Source organism: Sphaerodactylus townsendi, linkage group LG09 (genome assembly GCF_021028975.2).
Source record: "Sphaerodactylus townsendi isolate TG3544 linkage group LG09, MPM_Stown_v2.3, whole genome shotgun sequence".
NCBI classification, from domain to species: Eukaryota; Metazoa; Chordata; class Lepidosauria; order Squamata; family Sphaerodactylidae; genus Sphaerodactylus; species Sphaerodactylus townsendi.
The window spans coordinates 379,206-400,781 of NC_059433.1; the positions used below are offsets into that span (position 1 = coordinate 379,206).

General features: G+C 46.9%; 1 protein-coding gene across 6 annotated transcripts; it reads left to right on the forward strand.

Annotated features, from left to right (window-relative positions):
- The first annotated feature begins 727 nt into the window (after window positions 1-727).
- OTULIN (OTU deubiquitinase with linear linkage specificity) lies at window positions 728-18,277 on the forward strand. Of its 6 annotated transcripts, none has more exons than XM_048507650.1 (9): window positions 728-843; window positions 2,287-2,531; window positions 5,106-5,432; window positions 9,847-9,923; window positions 10,013-10,116; window positions 11,733-11,876; window positions 12,223-12,339; window positions 14,148-14,417; window positions 16,236-18,277. In XM_048507650.1, exons 2-9 carry the CDS (start codon window positions 2,326-2,328, stop codon window positions 16,428-16,430), a joined length of 1,440 nt encoding a protein of 479 aa, XP_048363607.1. In that variant the 5' UTR covers window positions 728-843; window positions 2,287-2,325; the 3' UTR covers window positions 16,431-18,277. The 6 variants fall into 6 exon arrangements, with proteins under 6 accessions (XP_048363607.1, XP_048363608.1, XP_048363609.1 ...); XM_048507651.1 differs by having other exon boundaries at window positions 740-847; XM_048507649.1 differs by lacking the exon at window positions 728-843 and adding an exon at window positions 874-1,534.
- Window positions 18,278-21,576: the final 3,299 nt, after the last annotated feature.

Sequence of the window (21,576 nt, forward strand, 5' to 3'; positions counted from 1 at the left end):
TATCCCACAGCCAGAGGGTTTCAGGGTGACGTGCTCATGTTCTGACTGCATTCCATAAAGGGCAAAGCAGAGCAGCAATTATTTATTCTGACAACTGTTCATGTATCACCAAAGTAGCATAGAGGCCTGCTTTCCTGCATCTTCCACTTGCACAACTGTACAAATTGATGGTTTGTTCCTATCTCATCAACTTAAAGGAGTGTCTTTTAACAGCCCTGCTTGACCGGACATGCGGTCAAGACCTTTGTGAAAGGATCTTTGGCTTTGAGATACAGAAAGAAATATGGGGCCGTGGCATGGGTTATTGGGGCTCTGGGCCTGTCTTCTTACACTCCAATTTACTACAGGGTAATGTTGGCTATCGTCAGGAGACAAGGAAATCAGAGTTCGGCTAATCACCAGCACTGTGATATGACTTCTGGATCAAACCTGGACGTGACAAAACTTCCCAGTCTGCATTAGAAGTGACATTACCGGTAGCAGTAGTGTTGGCTGTCTGTCCGTCCTTCGTTGTCCCCCAACAGACAGGCTCTGCTAACATTGCAAATAGGCTCTTCTGATTCAGGTGTGACCAGGCAGGGAGAAGCATGCCACGGAGGGAGGAGGGGAGTATGGCTTCCTTCCTCAGGGGCTGCTGGGAAGGGTAGTCCTTGCACCTCCAGGGGCATGCGGACTACACTTCCCAGCAGCCCTCGCACTTTCTGGTTCATTCTCGGGATCGCGTGGCTCAATTGTATAGTAAAATTCAAGTGACGCGGACAAACCCTATCAAAAGGAGAGGCAGCAACTGCCACTGAGGAGGGCGAGCCGGGGAAACCCGAGAGGCAGAAGACCCCGGCGCAGGCAGGCGGGGGGGGGGGGAGGGGGCTTCCTGGCCCTCCTCGGGCGGCCACCCACCCACCCACCCAGCCAGCCAGCAGGGGGACGGAGTGACGGGGCCCGCAGAAAAGGCACGGAGGCGCGCACTCCGCCCCCGGCCTCCAGGAGGGGCCTGCAGGAGCTCCCCCCAGACGACGGGCACCGCCAGCTGCCTCGCGGAGTGAGGGGTCCGGGGCGCCCAGCCTCGGGGCGGGGCCTCTCCCGGCGGGGAACCAGCCGGGGCTCAGCCCGCGCAGACGCGGCCCCTCCCCCTCCCCTCCCCTCCCCTCCCCCTCTGAACTTGCGCCGGGCGTGGAGGGCCGGCCGGGGGGGGGGGGTTGGGGGACGCGTGTTCCACGCATGTGCAGCGGGGGAGGGACGCCTGAGGCCCCGGGGGCGGGCGAAGCCTCTGCCTGCTCGGGGGTCCTAGTCCGGCGGCGGCGGCGGCGGCGGCGGCGGGAGCGAGGCGTGGGGAGAGCCAAGCGCCCCCCAGTCCTGCTCCGCAGAGGGGCTCCCCGCCGCGCCCCCCTCGGCCGCCAGACCAGACCGGATCAGCCCCGCCGCGCCGAGAAGGGCAGCGCATGCGCGGAACAGGCCGGCCGAGGCCCTCCTGCGAGGGATTGTGGGAGGCCCAGGATGCGGGGAGTGGAGGAGGAAGGGGCTTCTGCGGGAGCAGGTACGGGGAGCTGGGCGGGGCCGCCTGCTGGGTCGGGAGCAGGTCTCCTCATGAGTAAGGGCCATGGAGCGGGAGGGCGGCCTCTCTCTGGCTGCCAACGCCAAGCGCGGCTGGGTTGCCAACTCTGGGCCAGGGCATTCCCGGAGGTTGGGGGCTCTGCCGCAGACTCCACCCTCCGGGGTGCCAACCTCCAGGCGGGACCAGGGGACCCCTCGGAATCACGGCTGGCCTCCAGATCACCGGGAGGGTTCGTGGGGAGGCCTCCCCCGCGTCCACCCCCAGATCTCCAGGAATTCCTGGAACTCTGGCAACCTTTCACACACAAACACCCCAAATCCGCGGTTGGTGCCTGGTTGGGGGTGGGGGGGGAGGGTTTGTCCACCCTCTTCCAGGAGAAACGATTTCTGTCGTCGTAATTCTGGGGCAACTCCAGGCCCTACCTGGAGAATTGGCAACTCTCTTCTCTGGGCAACTCCCTGTTTTTTTAATTTCTCTGGTCAGTCTGGATTGCAGACTTGCAGGGATGGGTCTCCTTTGAGACTCTGGACCTGGCTGCTCCCTCCACAGGGTTGCATGCAGGTGGGTTGAAGGGTCCCCAAGTACGGTGTGAGGATCACCTTCCTCTTCTCTGTAGGGATAAACACCCCTTCTTATTTGGTGATCATCACAAGCCAGTGTGGGACCCGGCATCCCTCAACTCCTTCAGTATGTAGACAGGTGTCTCCTCTTTCTCCCTCCCACCCCCTTTCCAGAAGCGTCTGATTTGAGATGGCAAATCAGGGCCTGCTGAGATGAGCACAGGTGAGGATGACCTGCTTCGCATGCCAGGCAGGGGTGGGAAAGCCGCGCAGGCGGCTTCTGCTGCTGCTGGTGGTGAGAACAAACCAGCTAAACCGACATCAGATCTGGAAAGGCCGGTTTGTGGCAGCCCTGCCATCACAGACAGCACGAAGCGATTCAGGCTCAGCAATAGCCAAGAACAGGCCACACTAGAAGGGTAAGTCAAGAGAAACCTGGCTTTGTATGGCAGGCTTGAAGTGCATGCCACCGTGGAGGTTAGACTTGCAGACTGAAATCTGGGAGACCTGGGTTCGAATCCCTGTTCTGCCATGGAGGCTGTTTTCCTCTATTGAGAAGCCCTGGTTGTGGATGACTGCCTACGACAAAATCGGCGCAAGTGCTGATTTCATCCCAAGCCATCACCTTGTGGGAAACAGTTTTCCACGCAGGAAAGTCACCGTTTTTGAAGCAGGTCTGTTGAAGGGAGCTGTGGGTCTTCGAAGCTTATAGCCTTCAAATCTTGTTGGTCTTTAGGGTTTGCCCTGAAGGCAAATCTTGCTCTTCTACTGCAGACCAGCACAGCTGCACCCCTGAAACGTTCTTCCACTTGGTTTTTGTGTGAGTGTCTGTTCTCTTTCGGCCTCAACTTGACCTGATTTAGTTTTCTAGCCTATAAAGCATCCTCTTTTAGCTCATTGACCACCATGCCCATGCTTTTACATTTCCAGTGGTTTGAACTGGTACTTCCAGAAAACCTTCTTTTTTGCGTGTGTGCGTGTGCATTCCAGCCTTCCTACCTTTGTCTGTCTTCCCCATTCCATTCATTCGCTAGACAGAAATGCCCTTATTAATGGGTAATATCATTAGATGTTAAACAGGCCTGTCTTAGCATTTTGTTTGGCGCTACAACCGCTGGATGAGACCTCAACAGGCTTAGGAAGGGGAGGGGCACCGCAGGAGGCTTAGGAGCCAACAGGGAATTTATTTATGTATTTATTTGTTTATCTTGTTTGATTTATATCCCGCCCTTTCCCTGGAGGGGAATGTGAGGGAAGGAAAGCCATGAAGGAGCAGATGTTGCAAGAGGGGGCTGGTTCTGGAATGGTGAAGCTGGAGGAAGCTGGAGGAATAGTTTCAGGGGGGAGGAGGGTGGGGGTTGGGGCATCAGGAAAAGGAGAGGGGAGCCATATTTTTTACTAGACTTGGAACTTCATAGTCATTTTCGCCCTGCAGGGAATCCTTATAACGTCAGTGTGGAGGGAAATGGTGGGGCTATCTTCAAATACAGATTTCTCAGTGCCCTTGACTAGGCTTAGAATTCTTTGGGGAAAGTCAAGGCAATTAAACTTGGCTGTTTGTAATAAAGTGGAGGAGAAGAGAACTATGTAGAGAACTTGCTTTGGGTTCCCATTGGAAAGGAACAAGGTATAAACAAAGGATGTAAGTAGGCCCCATAGGGCAGACCGAAGTGCCCCTTTGTGGAACAGGGAACATCAGACACCACACCGGGGAGATGCTCAAGGCCATACAACTGCCGTACCAAATTTATCTGCCATTCAGCATCTAGAGACTTTTAAAGGGAGGGAAATTAAAGATCATGTTGATAACATTTGGTGCTCAGATTTGTGGCATTTCAAATATTCGGATTTGCAATTCTGCAAACTCCTACAAGTGACTTGATTTCTCAACAGGCCTTTTGTTTTTTAATCTACCTCCTATGTTTTATCACTGTACCCCATCTCTCCTCTCCCTTTAAATTTTCTATGAGGAACAGTGACATTGTAAATCAGGTTTTGTAGTCCTACTGTCTTTGGGGGGTTTTAGGCCCATTGCCTGTGTTTACTGTTGAGTAGGCACTTTGTTTTATGTTCAGTGACACCTTGCTGATCCGTGGTTTTTCTTTGAAGATCTCTCAGACACACTTTTTCCTGTTCTTGCATCACACTCATTCAACTTCTGACTATAAAAGGAGATCTGCATTTTGTTTTGGACACCCTCCCACCCCCACCCCCTTGTGATATCTTATAGTTACAGTTCATTGCGGAGTTGCCTGCAGATGTTCTTGAGACATAGGCAGGCTCGAGAGGTGGTTCCCCAAACAGATGAGTTAAACTTTCAGGATGATGGAAACTCAAAACCTCTGTAAAAGTGGAGAGAAAATATTCAGGCCTAGGTCAAATATGAAGCCATTGTGGCCTCCTAACAGTTTCAGAAGAAGACTCACACAGAATGGCTTTGGACAGTTTTATCCAACAGTTCCTCTAAGGAGCTTACAGCTGCACACGGGGAACTCCCCACTTTTAAAACCTCACAATAACCCACTGAAATAGGCTGAGTATGTCTCCCTGACCCAATAGAGCTTCCATAGCAATAAGCAGATTTGAATCCAGATCTCCCATATGTTAGTCCTGCTCTGTAACCACAATACCACAGTGGCTCTCATTGACTGAAAGCATGTCCTGCCCTTCTTTTGTCAGGCATCTGTGGTGTCCAGCAGAACTTTATACATATCCATCACTTACATAACCCAGCCTTGTACACACCCTGATAGAGTTCCAATCTGGGCTTGCATGCTCAGTACCAGGGGATCAATAGGATTTGGTTTCCTGTTGAGTGCAAAAAGTGGAGGAAATCGTTGGCAGCTGTCCAAAGCTGATAGGCCTCACTCAGGAGGTGTTGCTGTGATGAGTCTTTGGAGCGGTCTTGCCTCTCTATGTCCAATAACTTATAACTGTGATAGGTTACAGGCACTAGAGATTCACAGGGGTTTTCCCTATGTATTTTTTTATAGCCCTGGGCTGTTGCAGCCAAAAGCCAGAAGAGCACCTGGCCCTTCATTTACCGCAAACGAAGCCCCCCAAAAGAGTATGTTCTCTCTACGGCTGACTAGAAGTAAAAAAGAAAAACACATTCCCCACAACAACCCCTCCTCACCAAATGCAGATGCCAACCCTAAAGGAGGAAGGCTTACCTCAGTGGCCAAAGAAGATGGTGCATGCCATGTGGAGCAGCCTCCCGCAGAGGTTTCACAAGCGGTTCCACCCACCCAAGAGAACAACAGCAAGGGGGAAGTAAAATCATCAGCCAGCACTTCATCTCTGGGATCCTCTGTAGATTAGTGAGTCCATGTCGAAGTTTGGCTGAGGAAATCTATTTCTAATGCTATTGAACTACATATTTTCTCTTTTTGATTCATAATAATAGAGTCTCTAATACAGTGTGCTGCAATGGAAGAATGTGCAAAAGCCGTATCATCTTTCTTTGGGCAAAATTAAAAGTACCGTATATACTCGTGTATAAGTCGACCCGTATATAAGTCGAGGCACCTAATTTAACCACAAAAAACTGGGAAAACTTATTGACTCACGTATAAGTCGAGGGTGGGAAATGCAGCAGCTACTGGTAAATTTCAAAAATAAAAATAGATACAGATAAAATTACATTAATTGAAGCATCAGTGGGTTAAATGTTTTTGAATATTTATTTCAAAGAAAATACACCTCACTCGCGTATAAGTCGAGGGAAGCTTTTTCAACACAAAAATATGCTGAAAATTTGACTTATATGCGAGTAAATACGGTAAGCCATTGTCATCTGGAGCAGATTATATTTTGGTTTGCAGATGGCCAGCGGGCTTTGGGGACACGGATGCTCTGCTTCCTGAATCTCCGTAGTGCAGAGTCCCCTCTCTTCCATCGTGTACCTTCACTGTGGGCACTTTCACACATGCAGAATAATGCACTTTCAGTCCCCTTTAAATCACATTGAAGCCAAATTTTACTGTGCAAAATAGCAAAATCCACTTGCAAACAATTGTGAAAGTGGATTGAAAGTACATTGTTCTGCCTGTGTGAAAGTGCCCGATGTTTTAATGCTGCAGGCGCCTCAATGCAGTTAGCTGGGATGGCTTGCCAACCAGAGCTGACTGATCCATTTCAAATCCTAGTTGCTCTTCTTTACCCCACTTCCTTTTCACTGGATTTTTCTGTATTGGTAAAGTTGCCAATGCAGACTTATTTTGGGCAAATGTACATGCTCTATTCTGTACTTTGACACTTTTCATAGAATCATAGAGTTGCAAGGGGCCATACAGGCCACCTAGTTCAATCCCCTGCTCAATGCAAGATCAGCCTGGAGCATCCCAGACAAGTGTTTGTCCAGCTGCTGCTTAGAGGCTGCCAGTGAGGGGGAGCTCACCACCTCCCCAGGCAGCCCATTCCACTGCTGAACTATTCTCACTGTTCATTTTTCCTCTAATGTCTAGCTGTTATCTTTCCATCCATAATTTATACCCACTATTGCAAGTCCTCTTCTCTGCTGCCAACCAGAACAGCTTCCTGCCCTCCTCTAAGTGACAGCCCTTCACATACTTCAGGAGAGCAGCCCTGTCTCCCCTCAGCCTCCTCTTTTCCAGGCAGAGCATTCCCAGGTCCCCCGGCCTTTCCTCCTAGAGCTTGATCCTTCCTCATAGGGCTGGTCATCTTGCAACAACTATGGTAGATGTCCTAATGATATGTAGAAAACATGGATTGGGTGGGGGGTTGGAGCCAATAGCGCGATTTGTCTCCAGCGCTTTTCATCAAAGGAAGAGTCCCCTATTGCACAAACAGATCCCATCCCTAGGCAACCAATTTACAATTATTTTATTTTTTAATGTGGCATACAGTATGATCTAAGTATGTGTGTTGAGGTTGATTAAACCTTGTAAGTCTGAAGACAGACTTCCCTTCATGCCCCAAAAAACAAAAAACAATTTTCCAAGCATCTACTTTTCTGTCTCTTCATATCCCATTTCAGGTGATGATGACACGGCTAGCAGAGTTCTTACCCAGTCAGTTGCTTTTTTTCCTGTCAGGCATCTGCAGGGCAGATGATAGGAAGGAGTCTGGATCTGACAAGAGCATTTACGGTTGTCACAGTGGTGGTGGGGGGTGTCTGTTACTCCTGATAGCACATAGATTCTAGTATATTCATCAAGCCTTGATGTCTCTGGTCCTCTTAAAAACAGCAGTAGGTTTATCAGTGCATGTAGGAGTTCTTTAGCAAATCATGGTGTCAGAATACTGGTTTGGGTTTTTGGGGAGTAAGTTTAATATTGTTCAAGTAATCACAAGGTCACTTCTGCTCTAGGTTTTACTCAGTGGCAAACAACCTCTGTTACAATGGAATTATACTTTACAGTACGTCATCAGTGCCTGTAGTATGAATACTTATTTAGGTTAGACTTGTAAATAGTCTCTTGCCAAATCACATCTAGTTAGCCTAGCAGGGCAGCTTTTTAAAAAAAAAATGTGGTTCTCTCATCTAGATAAACAAATGACTAACATATATGTGGGTTGGTTGGCTAGTAGAAGATTCTGTGATCTAATAACTTTTGTAAACTCATTCACAAGTTATCTAGGTGCAACATAGCCCTGTTCACACAACATTTTCCCTTTGGGGTTATACCTAAAGCAGAATCAGGAACAGATCCTGTCTGTCACAGTCGGGAATATTGTGCATTTGGACAGAGGTTGGACCCTGCTAGGACAGTGGCCCGGTCTCCCTCCCTCCCTCCCTCCCTCCCCCGCCTGCCCTCCCGCCCTTTGCTGGGTACAGTCCTGAAGAGAAAAGTTGCCAGAACAGGATCAGAAAATTGATTTCCTGAAAAGAATGCCTGACAGCTTTATAACAAATAGGAGGGAAGGGATTAAATTCACCATGGATGTTTATTTAGCTTTCCTTTAAAACACTGGCAACGTGTATAAAAACTGTGGCCCAGGATTGCCATCCTGCCCTGCTCTAACTAGCCATGGGAAGTATTTAAAAGAACTGGCACTTGTTACAGCAGCTTTTAACCTCACTGGGGGGAATTATCTAAGCACAGTGCTGTGATTATTGTTGTGACACACAGGTGGTAAAGCAGTCTGTTCATTATTTGCTTATTCTGACTACCAAATACGCAAAGCAGCCAGATAGCACAGAGCTGTGGTTCAGCAAATGCTGAAGGAATTAGTGGCTCAGGCTGTTGGAAGGTTCAGCAGGTTATACTGTTACCTAAAAGCTACCTTTGTTTCTCCAAGCCCCTGCCCCTCGTGGATTGCTGCCTCCTCCTGCCCAGTAGGGTGAATTAGCATGCATTTTGATGGTGGTGATGCGCCTATGCCCCCAGACTTGCTTGCAGTTTGCTCACTAGGCAACAGTAAGTAATTCTGTGTCTAATGTTGGGACTTTTAAAATTGTTTTTACTCTGATAGCAGCTTTGGTTTTACGTATTTCCAGTTTGGATAATTTCCCTAAAACCACCACCTAAATTTAGTCAGACCCATTGGGCACGATCCAAAGACACCTGAGGCCACTTCCGTGTGCACCCTGGGATTTCTTGGATTTCCTCTCCCTGTAGCAGCCCCAAGAAAAGCCTTTTATGAGGACTGGGGACCTTGTTGATGGACACAGTGCAAGAGAAGGTTGCAAAATGTCCCCTTATATCCTTTGCAGTGCTATGAAATGGGCCATTTGTAGATTCACATGACCATAGTTCTAGAGCCAAGTTTAGAGACTAGTGTGCAGGATTTTTAAAATTGCTGTCCATATTGAAGATATTTTAAGGTACTCCTCATTCTGGAAGTCTCTATCCATGGTCCCAAAATATTTCAACCACACAAAACCAGACCAGGGAACCCCAGGACACACAGCAGAGCCCTTTCAGGTGTTTGGACACAGAGATCTATGGATCCACTCTGATCCAAGCCAGTTTTAAAGTACGAGCAAGATTATTGCAGCAAAATCTCCCGCCATCCTTCACTTTGGGCATAATGTATGTACAGCTACCCCAAAGTAACCTATATGCCAAGGAAATAGGTCATCCAGAATTCCCCACACTGCACATCCACATTGCTGTGTACAATTTTCTGTGCCTCTGCTAATAACAAAGAGGAGCAGGAGCCGTGAGAGCCACAACTCCTGCGCCTTCATCACTGGGCTGCCCCTCTGCCTTCTCAGACAGCACTGGGCATTGTCTGCACATTTAAAAGCTGTGTCTCACATTAACAAATGGTGTGTCTTGCATTCAGGTAGTAAGATCTTTTTGTCAGGGCACTGCTTTCTTAGACTGCTTTTTGAACCTAATTGAGACTTTTGTCTTCCTTTTGTATAATCCCAAAGGTTTTGCCATCACCAGCAGAATGCATTCTAATTGGGGAGGCATCAGTCTCTTGCAATAGCTGTCATCCTCAAGGGGGAAAAAGGTGTGTCTTTTGAATTTATGACTTACTCTGATAACATTATTTTGAATCTTTGCAAGACAGGCTGTTTTCTTCTTTTTGGAGACTATTTAGATAAACTTGCTGTTGAGTTCCATTGTCTTTCAATAACAGTTTTCTAACAGAAATTATTTGGACAAAATGAATATTGGTGGATTAGACCTTTTTTGCAATTATATGATATTTGGCTATTTCTGTTCTGCCTCTTCAGAGACCTGCTGGAGGCAGCTTGTAGTTAGGAGTGTGTCACCATGGTCAAGCAAGCCATAATGCCTGTCAATGTTGTTACAGTGAGGAGGACCTGTACCGGGATGCAGAAGAAATAGAGAGAGAGAGAGAGTTACTTGTGTGTGGGGCAGGCACCTCAGGTACATTCCAGTGCTGCTTGTGCATGACATGATGCCTTCGTTTCAGGACTTCTCCCTAAATGTCATTCTCTTGTCTTAATTGCAAATAGTTTTTCCAGAAAATATACTAAGTGTTGCACCAGAAGTAGATATCATGGATTATTGCCAGAAGGAATGGAGAGGAAACACCTCAACTGCCAAGCGTATGAGAAAGGTCTGATCTCCCTGTCTATGTCATAATGTCGGAAGAAGTTATAAATGAGAACTGACTTTATGTCTAAAGGACATGAACCTAGGCCACAATGTTAGTAATACTATATCAGTGAGGGGGGTTCTCAGATTTAGGATTGCTGAAGCACACTTTTTAAAAATAAAATGGGATGTATAGTTGTAAGAGTCATAGAATTGTAAAGGGCCACAGAAGCCATCTAGTCTAACCCCCTGCTCAGTACAGGATCAGCCTAGAGCAGGGGTCTGCAAACTATGGCTTTCCAGATGTTCACATACTACAATTCCCATCAGCCACTGCCAGCATGGCCAAGTGCAGGGCTGATGGGAATTGTAGTTCATGAATATCTGGAGAACCATAGTTTGCAGACCCCTAGAGCAAGAACTTCCTGACCACAAGGACTGCACTGACCTTTGTGTGAGTACAGCTGCCTCATTTCAGCCAGGGCAGATACACATTTATATACCAGGAAAAACTCCAGCCATCCTGATTTATAGTAACAGCTGTTTGTGATACCTTTTCTGGGTTTCAACTACTTTAAGCAGGTATTGTGCATAGGAGGAGATAGGAAAAAACAGTTTGCCAACATTGTTTATATCATATATCTCATTGTGGATCAACATAAAATGGAATTAGGGACAGGTAGGGAGATTTATCTACAAACCTGAAGTCAGACTCACATTTGCAGAAGAATCTGAGATGTTTAAAAAATACATTAGGGGACTAAAACTCCCCCAAAATAGAAACAATGCCTGTAGCTTTAAGAAAAGAAGACCCATCAGGCTCTCAGGGGCCAGTTTGGAGGTTGCTAGGCACTACAACAATGTTGCTGAACCTTCCAAGACTGGGTTTCTGAAATCTGAAGGCCAAAACGGCCCTGGGACAGTTCCCATCTCTTTCCCTGTCGTATCCCTGATGCAGAAAGATTCTCTTGGGGACAGACAGAATGGGACTTGACATTTCCTAGAGAAAGGCTGCCAGGGGAGGGAAAGTAGGAATTCTGAAGGCAGGCAAGATAAAGTTAAATTGGCTGGTGGGCGGAAAGGAGGAAATAGACCAGGAAAAGGGGAAAGGTAATGAAGGAAACTGTAGAGGGGTGGGGGCACAGGAAAAACGAGATGCTCCCTACCTGTCCAAACACTTATCGTTCTGTATTTTTGATGTATTTTAGTTATTCCTAAAAACTATAATTATTGACCTTCTAACTGTGGAAGTTCTAACTGAGAAAATCAATTGCTATAAAACATACGTATTGAAGTGCATATGCTGATTTCCACCATCGCCACTCCTGGAATCTCCTCCCCCAAAGCCTTAGTGTTGAAGAAGTGCTCACTATTGGCTAATTCCATTTTTCAGCCTGCTGAGAGCCTGCCAGAGCCACCACAGGTGGGAGGAGAGGGCAGGAGTGAAATAGGCACCTCCTTCCTCCATGTCCACACACTTCCATTCATTGTTAAAACAGCCTAAGTTCCTCTTTAAAAAATCTTGGGGGCTGGCTGGAAGACTTTTTAGAGGCTTACAGAATTATAAATTTGAGGGAAAGAGTAGGCAAAAATCAGTGAGCTGTATGCACAGCTGAAATATCTTCTCTTTTCATCTAGGGCTATGAGGCTGTTTCACAAAACTTCATTTCGATCAGGAGAGTGCGAGGGGACAATTACTGTGCAGTCCGGGCAACGTTGTTTCAAGTGCTCAGCCAAACGCTTCAGCTTCCTGACTGGCTCCGAGGCAAGGAGATTTTTCTGGTAGGCCTCACGCTTCCAGCCCCTCCGTGAAAGGATGGAGAGCTCTTGCTAAGTGGGTGGCTATTCAGGTTTTGTCACCAACCACAGGGATTGTCTCCAGTATTGATGAATTTGGAAGATGGCTAAAGTTCCTGGGCCGGTTCCCACCCCCTCCCCCAAAAGACGAGAACGGCGGCTTCCCTCTCCGCTCAAATGATATTCCAGAGAACATGCTTAGTTGCAGGGATGTCATCCGTTGCAGGGATGAAGGATATTTTGACTCCGAAATATGACCTATTAGATACTACTCTTGTCTTTTCAAATTTTGATATTATTCAACATCTTCTCTCACCTTCTAAAATTTTAGCTGCCAGAGAAGTTGATGGCCAAATGCGACTGGATCATGGAGTGGCAAAAACTAACTGGGAAGGCAGAAAATTGGATTGACGAAATGAAAGAATGTTTACTGTTACTAAAGCAAAAGGTTGGAAAAACCGCATATTCATTCTTTAACCAGCTATGTTCCCATTTAATATGAACTCTATAAATGCATAAAACAAGCAGTAATTAGATGGTGGCCATCATAAATCACCCCATTGCAGCAAGACAGATGTATGCACGGAAACAGCCTAGTGTGTTCAGGGTTGACCTTTGAGATCCGTTCATTTGGGCATTCAAGAGCAATGCACAGAAAACCCCGGAATCCAGTACTCAAAATGTTGTTCTTATGTGCAGATTGTAGATTGATGAGAACCGTCCGAAGGTGCTGATCGTGTGTGTTTCACCAGGGGAATGGAAAACAGAGGACAGAATCCTCTTCCTCCTAATACCTGACAGGTAGTCAGAGTGGTAGTTTCCTTCTGTTTGGCAGGAGAAGATCTCACAGTAGCCCTGTGCAGACAAACTGTCCACATGTCAACTGACCACTCAGAGGTAGAGTGAGCATAAGCATGCTGGCCTCACCTCATAACTGCCCAGTTACTTGCTTGGTGTTGACACATGAAAGTAGAGCCCCACTGACCACTTGTGCACAGGCAGTTTCTCTGAGCATTCACACTGTGCAGATGACTTGCTGTCTCGCATCTGTCGAAGTGGTGGGGCCAGCGTGCTTGTGCTGGCTCTCCCTCCTCAGCACTCAGCCAGGCAGTCTGCACAGATGCAACCCATGCTGCTGTATGCAAGGATTTACGTTTAAAGGACTTGTATTGGATCCCTGAGCTAGCCTTTGCCTCAGAGGTATATAAAATTGGAAGAAGAGATTTATTATGCTTATGCCCAAAGGAAGTATCTCTTGGGGTAAATCTGAAGGTGGCTTTCTTTAATGTCTGCTGCTCAGATATCCCAGCAGTTCAGATTGACTGGACTGTGTGTCTTGTTGGCTGCCACCTTTCGTGCGTGGCTGAGCTTGCTTGCTATACTCCTGAGACTCCTGGTTCTGTGCTTGCCCTGCTGTGCAGCCCCTGCTAACGGCCTGGATTGAATTGTGCTTTAGGAAGGTATGGAGATGTTGCTGATGGATGAAGGCTCAGCTGGCAGAGGGAATCATTCGCTCACATCTGTTTCCACAGACATATTTTAATGCTTTTCCTAGTCAGTCAACAAGAATCTCAGCAGTACCAGAGAAAAGTCGACTAGGGAGGGAGTGTTTTAAAAGCTGGTGATTAATCAGTCAAGTTAAAATGTATGTACTACCAAAATCTTATGCATGCCTTTGTGAGCTGTTGAAAGTAGTGGAAGATTCTAAGGTTGAGCAGAAGCTGCTGATCCTTGAAGAAAATAGTATAAGTGGATTTCTCATTCCCTGCTGTACCAATAAACCACAACCAAATTAATTCCACCAATTAAAAATTGGCCTCCATCAATTAGTCATCTGAAGCTTCAGTTCTCGGTGGTGTTACTGGCTTGGATGTGAGTGGAAACATAACATGTGAGTGGAATCATAAATCGACTTAATGGAGTTCACTTTTGCAAGATCTTGTGCAGTACTTTGCACTTTCCCCCACATCTAGTTTTTATAGTGCCCAGAAATGGGTTGCACAAGATTTTGGACAAGTGGGAACGCAAGGTGGAAGATGATGAATTTGAATGGCTGGAAGTGGCTCCCACAGTCTTTCTCTTGCAAAAGAGCAAGTGGAAATGTTTTTTTGAATCCGGCCCACTGATTCAACAGTTGTATTTTCCCCTGCACCAAACTCAGCTTGATTGGAAAGTGTGGCAGTTCCTTACTATGGGGAGCTGTGTCCTGTCCCACCATTCTCCTTATGCTCCACTTATCTGATCTTCCTTCTGCAGTGGGAAAGCATAAGCGAGATGAAGACTCTCACAGAGAGGCAGGCTGCTTGCGATGAGCTTTTTAGAGGTGAAGAGGACGAGTACAGCCTGTATGAAGCTGTGAAGTTTCTCATGCTCAACACTGCTATCAAGTTGTATGAAGACAACGAGAAGGGGCTGGAGGTGCCTGAGTTCTCCTGGCTTCTGTTTGCTCGGGATACATCCAGCGACCCCTTTCAGCTCATGAAAAACCATCTGGATCAGCTTGGGCACACAGGAGGCCTGGAGCAAGTGAGCCACCCTGTTCCCTGCGCACTTTATTAATGCCATTCAGCCCCTGCTGTGTTCTAGGAACTGGGTAACCAAGAACCTTGGCGAACACAGTAATAATACAATAAATACTAATGGGTTACATACATTAGATAAACAAGGCTTTAATGCTTAACAAATAGTAAAAAAACAAGTAGTAAAAATAGTTTAAAAAATTCCATTGAAACCAAACATGTTTTTGGCCGCACGGACTTCCTCAGGGTACAAATTATTAAATTACGTACCATAAAGTAAAATTATACAGAATGCAACGTTTCCAACCTAAGCTTTAAAACCGAAAAAAGACAAAATTGGAAGTGAAGATAAAGACATAATTTAGATTAAATGTTCTAAATTGTTAACACAATAATGAAAATGCAGTTTTAATCTCACTGAAGAGTGTTTGAGGCAGTAGCAGATGCTGATCAGACCATAAAACTGCTTTAATCCCAGTACCGTGCTGGCACTTCGGACAAAATGACTCTCAAAACTATGTGAGTAATTCAAGCTTCCCTGGAGCAGAAGAGAGCTGTTCAGCCCAGCCAGCACCTGGCCTTACCTCTAGTTTGGCCTTGGAGACTTCTCACTGCTTGAGACCGCTGGGATAGCTGACCTGCTTGCTGAAAAAAGGCTAAGAATGGCTGCAGAGACCTTAAGCGTGAAAGAAGAGCTTTTGACTCACACCTACATGGTGGGGGGAAGTGCAGATTGAATTTAAGAATTCCCTCCAGCACAGCTGACTAGAACAACTCCAGTGGAAAACAAATCCACACAGGCACATGTTGACTACTGGAATGCATTGTGGTGTTTGCATGCCTGGCTCCCCACCCTGATTGGGAAGTAGGTTCCAAGGACCTATCAGGGTATCTAAATGCTTGCCTTATGCAGAATGTTTGCTTGCCATCCTTTCAGAGACCTGCTCAAGGCAGCTCACCAAAGAAAACATGATAAAATAAGTTAACAAATTAAAAGCCAACCAATAAAACCCAGAAGCATAAAACATTTGGTAGCCTAAAATCCTTGTGATGATGCTCAGACAAGAAGTAGATTGCAAAATCAATTTAAAGATCAGACCTCTAGTTACGTGGCTTTGTTACCCAGACTTAAAAAAGAAAGTCTTGTCTAAAGAGAAGAGTTCGTTTCAGGTGAGCCTCAAGGGGAAAGACTTTCCATAAGTGTAGTTCCACGACTGAAAAAACCCTTTGTTTATTACCTGCTTGATCTCTATAGGTCAGTGGTGGCGAACCTTTGGCACACGTTCCAGAGCTGGCACTCAGAGCCCTCTCTGTGGGCATGCATGCACAGAGTTCTTCATGTGGGGGGCAGAAAGTCATCCCCTCCACACACACATCTAGGCTTGTCTGGGCCGCTGGGCATGATGTGCGTGCACCGCGGAGAGCAGGGAGGACTCAACTGGCGGACCTGGTGCCTGTGCTCTGGGTTGCTGCTGCCCGAAGTGGGGGCAGAGGCAGAGGAGGCGGAGATGCTAGAGAGGTGCAGAGTGGAGCCAACCATTTTTTTTTCTAAACTTAAACCTCAGTATTCAGGTTAAATTGCCGTGTTGGCACTTTGCGATAAATAAGTGGGTTTTGGGTTGCAGTTTGGGTTCGCTATCACTGCTATAGGTGCAGGACCAAAAGGTAGGGCTTGAGAGGAGGATCTTAACTGGTGGGATGGGTAGGGCTGGGCACTTCAAGTTGCCTCCCATCACTTAGAATTGTGCCCAGAAATACTTGGGCAGTCAGTGCAGATTTTTTTCAGCAGGGATGAATAATGTGTCTGTTTTGTTTCCCTGCCTAGGTGGAAATGTTTCTCCTGGCCTACTCTTTGCAGCACTCCATCCGTGTTTATCGACTGTATAAGTACAGCACAGATGAGTTCATCGCTCTCTATCCCAGCCACCCAGAAGAGGGCTGGCCGGTAGTGACCCTCATAACTGAGGATGACAGACATTATAATATTCCTGTCAGGATGTGCGAAGAGACTAGTTTCTAAAATGACATTATGTACAGGTGTATAAACTGAACAATTACAAGGCAGATTTTACCATTTTCTGATCATATCAGTATTTATTGGCAGTAGAAGGAGTTGTGAAATTAAACGGACAATTCTTGATAATGCTAATTTGATTCATGAAAATTCAAGCCCTGCTCCCCTTTCTCCTGTCAGAATCTGTCAACCCCCGCAATAGCCAGACTCTCGGGTTCAGCAGTTTGCTTGTTGACAGGATGTTATGACCAGCATACAAGCAGGCTTTGCTGGAACTGTTAATATCACTCTCCCACACATTCCTCCAACCCCCCCCCCCCCCCCCCGCTTGGGATCCCGGCGGTGTCAAGCAGTGAAAAATCTCCAAGGCCAAATCAGACATAAGGCCAGGTGCTGACTAGCCCAAAGGATGAGAAAGTAACTGCACACCGACAGCAAAAGAAAACAAGCCTGGGGTTCCCACATTGCCACCTGCTCCCAGCACACTCCGTAGTCTCAAGGCAAGAACCAGGGAAGAGATGAAACTTTTAACAGGGCCTTGACATCTCCTAAGGCTGGCTGATTCCTGCTTCTAAAGAGAAGGATTCTTCAGAGATATGCAGAAAGACACAAATAGAATGGTTGACTTCTCTATTGCAAAGGGGACCCCTGTGCATGCTTAAAGGATCCAGAATTGCCTCTAGTTTGTCTGCATATGCAGGCAAGTGCTAAGTACCTCAGAGAAACACTAGGTGGAGACTTGAACAGATTGGTTTGGCCTCTGACATGTTAAATCCTGCCAGCAGGGCAGGTCCCATGGGGGGCCAGCTGGCCACCGTTCAGGTTTTGCACAGCATGGCCTGCCGGGGTAGCCTGCCCTGCTGGCGCTCCAGCAGGTCTCCCAGCCATCCCCCATAGGCCGCATGCTATGGCACCACCCCAGGGTGGCCGCTGATCTGCGACTGCTCTGGGGTGGTGCCATGGGGGGATTCAGCTGGTTAAGTAGCGGTTCAGTAGAACTGGTGCGAACCGGCCGAATCCCACCTCTACATTCATCCTGGTTTCTTTAGACACCTCCCATTTTTTCTCCCAATGGGAACCTTCAAGATCTCATTTATAAGAAACTCCCATCCATCTTGTACTCTTAGTATTCTTAATCATGTGATCACACCCAGTAGTTTAAGTTTACTGAAATCAGCTTTCCTAAAGTCTAGAACTCAGGTCTGACTAGACTTGGCATGATCCCCTTTCCTTTGTATAACGAATTACAGGAGAACATGGTCACTCCCACCTAAGGACCCTACCACTTCCACCCGATTAATCAGGTTATCATTGTTGATTAGGAGCAAATCAAAAACAGCCAATCCGTTTGTTGCCTTGTCCACCTTCTGGATCACATGTGTCAAACTCAAGGCCCACGGGCCACATCCGGCCCGGCATACTGCGTAACACTTCAAATCCCATTGTCCGGCCCCAGCCCCGGAAGCCGAGGCGAGCCGGGAGGGGGGCAGCCTTACGGGGCCAAATGGCGCCCAGATGCAACCCCCCCCCACTGGCTGCCCCCCAGCATGGAACACTGCTTACTCACAAGTAAGCCCTGCTCCCCAGCCCCGCAGCCAGGACAACTGACATCCCAGCTGCTGGGCAGGAAGAGGAGCCAAGGGCAGCCCCTCTTTGCAGCCCAGCAGTCAAGGTGCCAGTTTCTCCGGTGGCTTCTGGGCAAGAAGGAGAGCCCACGGCAGCCCCTCTTTCCAGCCCTGCAGCTGGGACACCAGTTTTTATTTATTTTGGAATAATATCCTGTGTTTCGATGATGTTCAAAAAATGTTTCGTTTTAGTCTGCTCAATAAATGTTTATCCTGTTTGGTCCATGACCTAAAGTGTGCTCTGAGTTTTGGCCCCCTGTGTGATTGAGTTGGACACCCCTGTTCTGGACCATGAAATTGCCTGCAAGACAAGTGAGGAAATTGTTGGACCTGGTAGTCTTGGCAGAGTTTGACTCCAGCAAATATCTGGATAATTGAAATCTCCCATTACTACTATTTCTCTTCTTTGTAAAAGTTTGCTCATCTGCTCCAGGACGGCATCATCCAACTCTTCAGTCTGGCTTCGGGGTCTGTTACAGACCCCCACAATGAGATCACTGTTGTTTTTCTCTCCCTTAAATTTTACCCAGCTGCTCTTAACCTGGTTCCCAGGATTTAAGTCATGGACCTGCTCACAGGTGTCATCATCCCTGACATATAGTGCTACTCCACTGCCTTTCCTAGTTGATCTATTTCTCTGGAATAGGTTATACCCCTCAATTATTACATTCCAGTCATGAGATTCATCCCACCAGGTTTCAGTGATGCCTGTTATATTATGTCATGTTAAGAGCCCCAGTTCATCCTGTTTATTACCATGCTTTGTGTATTAATGTAGAGACATCTAAGGCTTTGGGTGCTAATTTAAGGTTTCATTCCCCTCACTGCTGGGTTTTTGAACTATTCACTCAGTTCTCTCTATAACCTTTAGCCTATTCTCTCTAGTACTAGGTGAACTCCTCCCCAGTAGAATATTGTCTTCCTCCCCCACTTCACTGAGTTTAAAGCCCTCTTGATAAGGTTTGTCAATCTCCTAGCAAAAATGTTCTTCCTTACAGTCGTGAGGTGGAACCCATCCCTTGCTAGTAGTCCCTCTTCATGAAACTGCAGACCATAGTCCAGTGATGGCGAACCTTTGGCACTCCAGATGTTATGGACTACAATTCCCATCAGCCCCAATTGGCCATGCTGGCAGGGGCTGATGGGCATTGTAGTCCATAACATCTGGAGTGCCAAAGGTTCGCCACCACGGCCATAGTCGAAGAAGCCGAAATGTTCCTGGTGGCACCACCTGCAAAGCCAGTTATTCACCTCCACTGTTCTTCTTTCCCACCTGGGCCCTTGTCCTCCAACTGGAAGTAGAGATGAAATGACCACCTGTGCATCCAGTTCCTTCAGCTTCTTTCTGAGAGCCTCAAAATCCTTTCTGATGTCCCGAAAGCTGCGTCTAGCAGTATCTTTTATTCCAACATGGATTGAAAGGGATAACAGTCAGTGGGTTTGACACGTCTTGTTAGCCTCTCTGTGACATCATCGATTTTTGCCTCATGGAGACAGCACACCTCTCCTGACATCTCATCAGGCCTGCAAATTGCTGCTTCTGTCCCCCTCAGCAGGGGGTCCCCTGCCACCACCACACGTCTCCTTTGGGGTTTTGCAGGTGAGCCTTCTGTCACTTGTGCATTCTCTGAGAGCTGAGTCCATTCCTCATGTGCATTCTCCTTATCCTCATTGAGAAGGGAGAGAACCTCAAAATGATTTTTTTATTCTTTTCATTAATTGAAAGTGATCAAAAATAACTGGACCAGATGGTTTTCTGGACCATTCTTAATTGTGGCATCCAATTTCCTGCAAATCTGAATAATTTTGCCCTCAAAGTGTCTTGCAAAGTTGTCATGGCAAACATTATCAAACCACTGCCCTTATCTCCTCAGGCTTGATATCTCAAGGCTGTTCACTATCCATAAAAGTTCTGCCAGATGATTAGCTGTGGTGATGGAGAAAAATGCCATTTTGCCATCACCACCCCCACCCCCACCTGGTAGGCATGACCAGACTCAGCATTTGGTCAGCCTTGCAGCACCTGTGCTGTAACAGTAGAATACCAAGGAGCTTTATGGGTTCTAGAGGGAAGGTGAGGGGACTTGGGAGCAATCATGTTGATAGTGTTGGAGTTATTTTGGATCAGCCCAGTTTGTGTAACAATCTTACAAAGAGGTCAATGCAAAGATAAAACTTACGTTTAATTCAAGTAGCTTCAGTTCACATTCTTTGGTCCAGGTGAAAGATAGAAAGAAAGCTCTAATCTAAAGAAACATACAAGTGGGCACCTAATGCTCTGTCATGTGCATGCAAGGTATGAATTGTTTCTGTAGGAAAGACAGAAGGAAAATGAATGGCTACAGAGGAAGAAGGAGGAAGTTAGTGGGCAGTCCCCAGGCCCAGACAAACAGAGAGCAATTCCCAAGAGATGGCCATTTAGAAAGGTACAGCATCCCCCAGTGTCCAGGCACGCAGAGTCTCTCATTCCTACAGATGGGTCTGTTCCTCTCACCATTCTTGAGACTGAGACCAAGGTCTCGGCAGGAGCACCATCCATGCCAGCCGGAAAATTCCCCAGAGCATTCAGGGACTGTTCTGGTTCCATAAGTCTCTGAGGGCAGATCGTCTCAGTGGGTCTCCTTCTTCTGAAGGGGTGAGATTATCATCGCAAGTTCAAATTTTGTCAGGAAATGATAACGGGCTTATCCTTAGCTGTTCTTTTAATGGATCTCCACTACCACTGGGTATAACAAAATAGGATCGTGGGCCCGGAACAAATTGGAGTTAAAAAAGGCAAGGCTACTTTAGATCATTGCATGGCCCTTCATTTAATATATAACCTCTATACTGCCTTTTTAGATATGAAAGGGGCTTTCAATTTGGTTGACAGGAAGTTGCTTTGGAACAAACACACACACACACAAAGCCTTTATTGGCATCATACAGTAAAACATTTTGTAACCAGAAAGATTTTACAACCAGAATAACATAGTTACAGCTCAAATAACCATCATTTAATATAAAAATCTCCCTTAGCAGATGTACCAATTATATCCAACAGAAACTTGGCAACTAATTCAGAAAAATCCTGATTTGATCCATCCAGGAAATACTCTTATCTGTAAGGAACCTCGAAGGACCCGAAATTAAGCAACTTGGAATAGTTCTTTATTTCATAAACTTCAATGGAGTCACATACACGTAATGCAGATTCTGACCTTCCCCGGATTAGGCGGCCTCTTTTATGGACCAAACGGCTCCTCCCCGAACCCCCAATACAATTCCCACGATAGAAAAATACAAGCTTCAAACAACATATATGATAAGCGCAGACAGCAAGGTTAACTTCAGCGGCCATCCTGGGCACACACCCCAGACCTTGGAATGTGCCAAGGCCAAGCTGGTGGGAAAGAAACACACATCAAAACACAACCTTACACTCTGCCTCTCCGAAGAAAGCTCCCTCCCCACCCGGCTTGTGGGGAAAAGATTTATGAAAAGCAGAAATCAGTGAGGGGGCATCAATATTTTCAACATAAATCCAC

Excerpts from the sequence above, each read along its gene's own strand:
- OTULIN (XM_048507650.1), top strand. The coding sequence starts at position 2,326 with ATGAGCACAGGTGAGGATGACCTGCTTCGCATGCCAGGCAGGGGTGGG. Across the intron at positions 9,924-10,012 it reads GTGTGGGGCAGGCACCTCAG|TTTTTCCAGAAAATATACTA; the intron begins GTACATTCCAGT and ends AATTGCAAATAG. Across the intron at positions 11,877-12,222 it reads GAGGCAAGGAGATTTTTCTG|CTGCCAGAGAAGTTGATGGC; the intron begins GTAGGCCTCACG and ends CTAAAATTTTAG.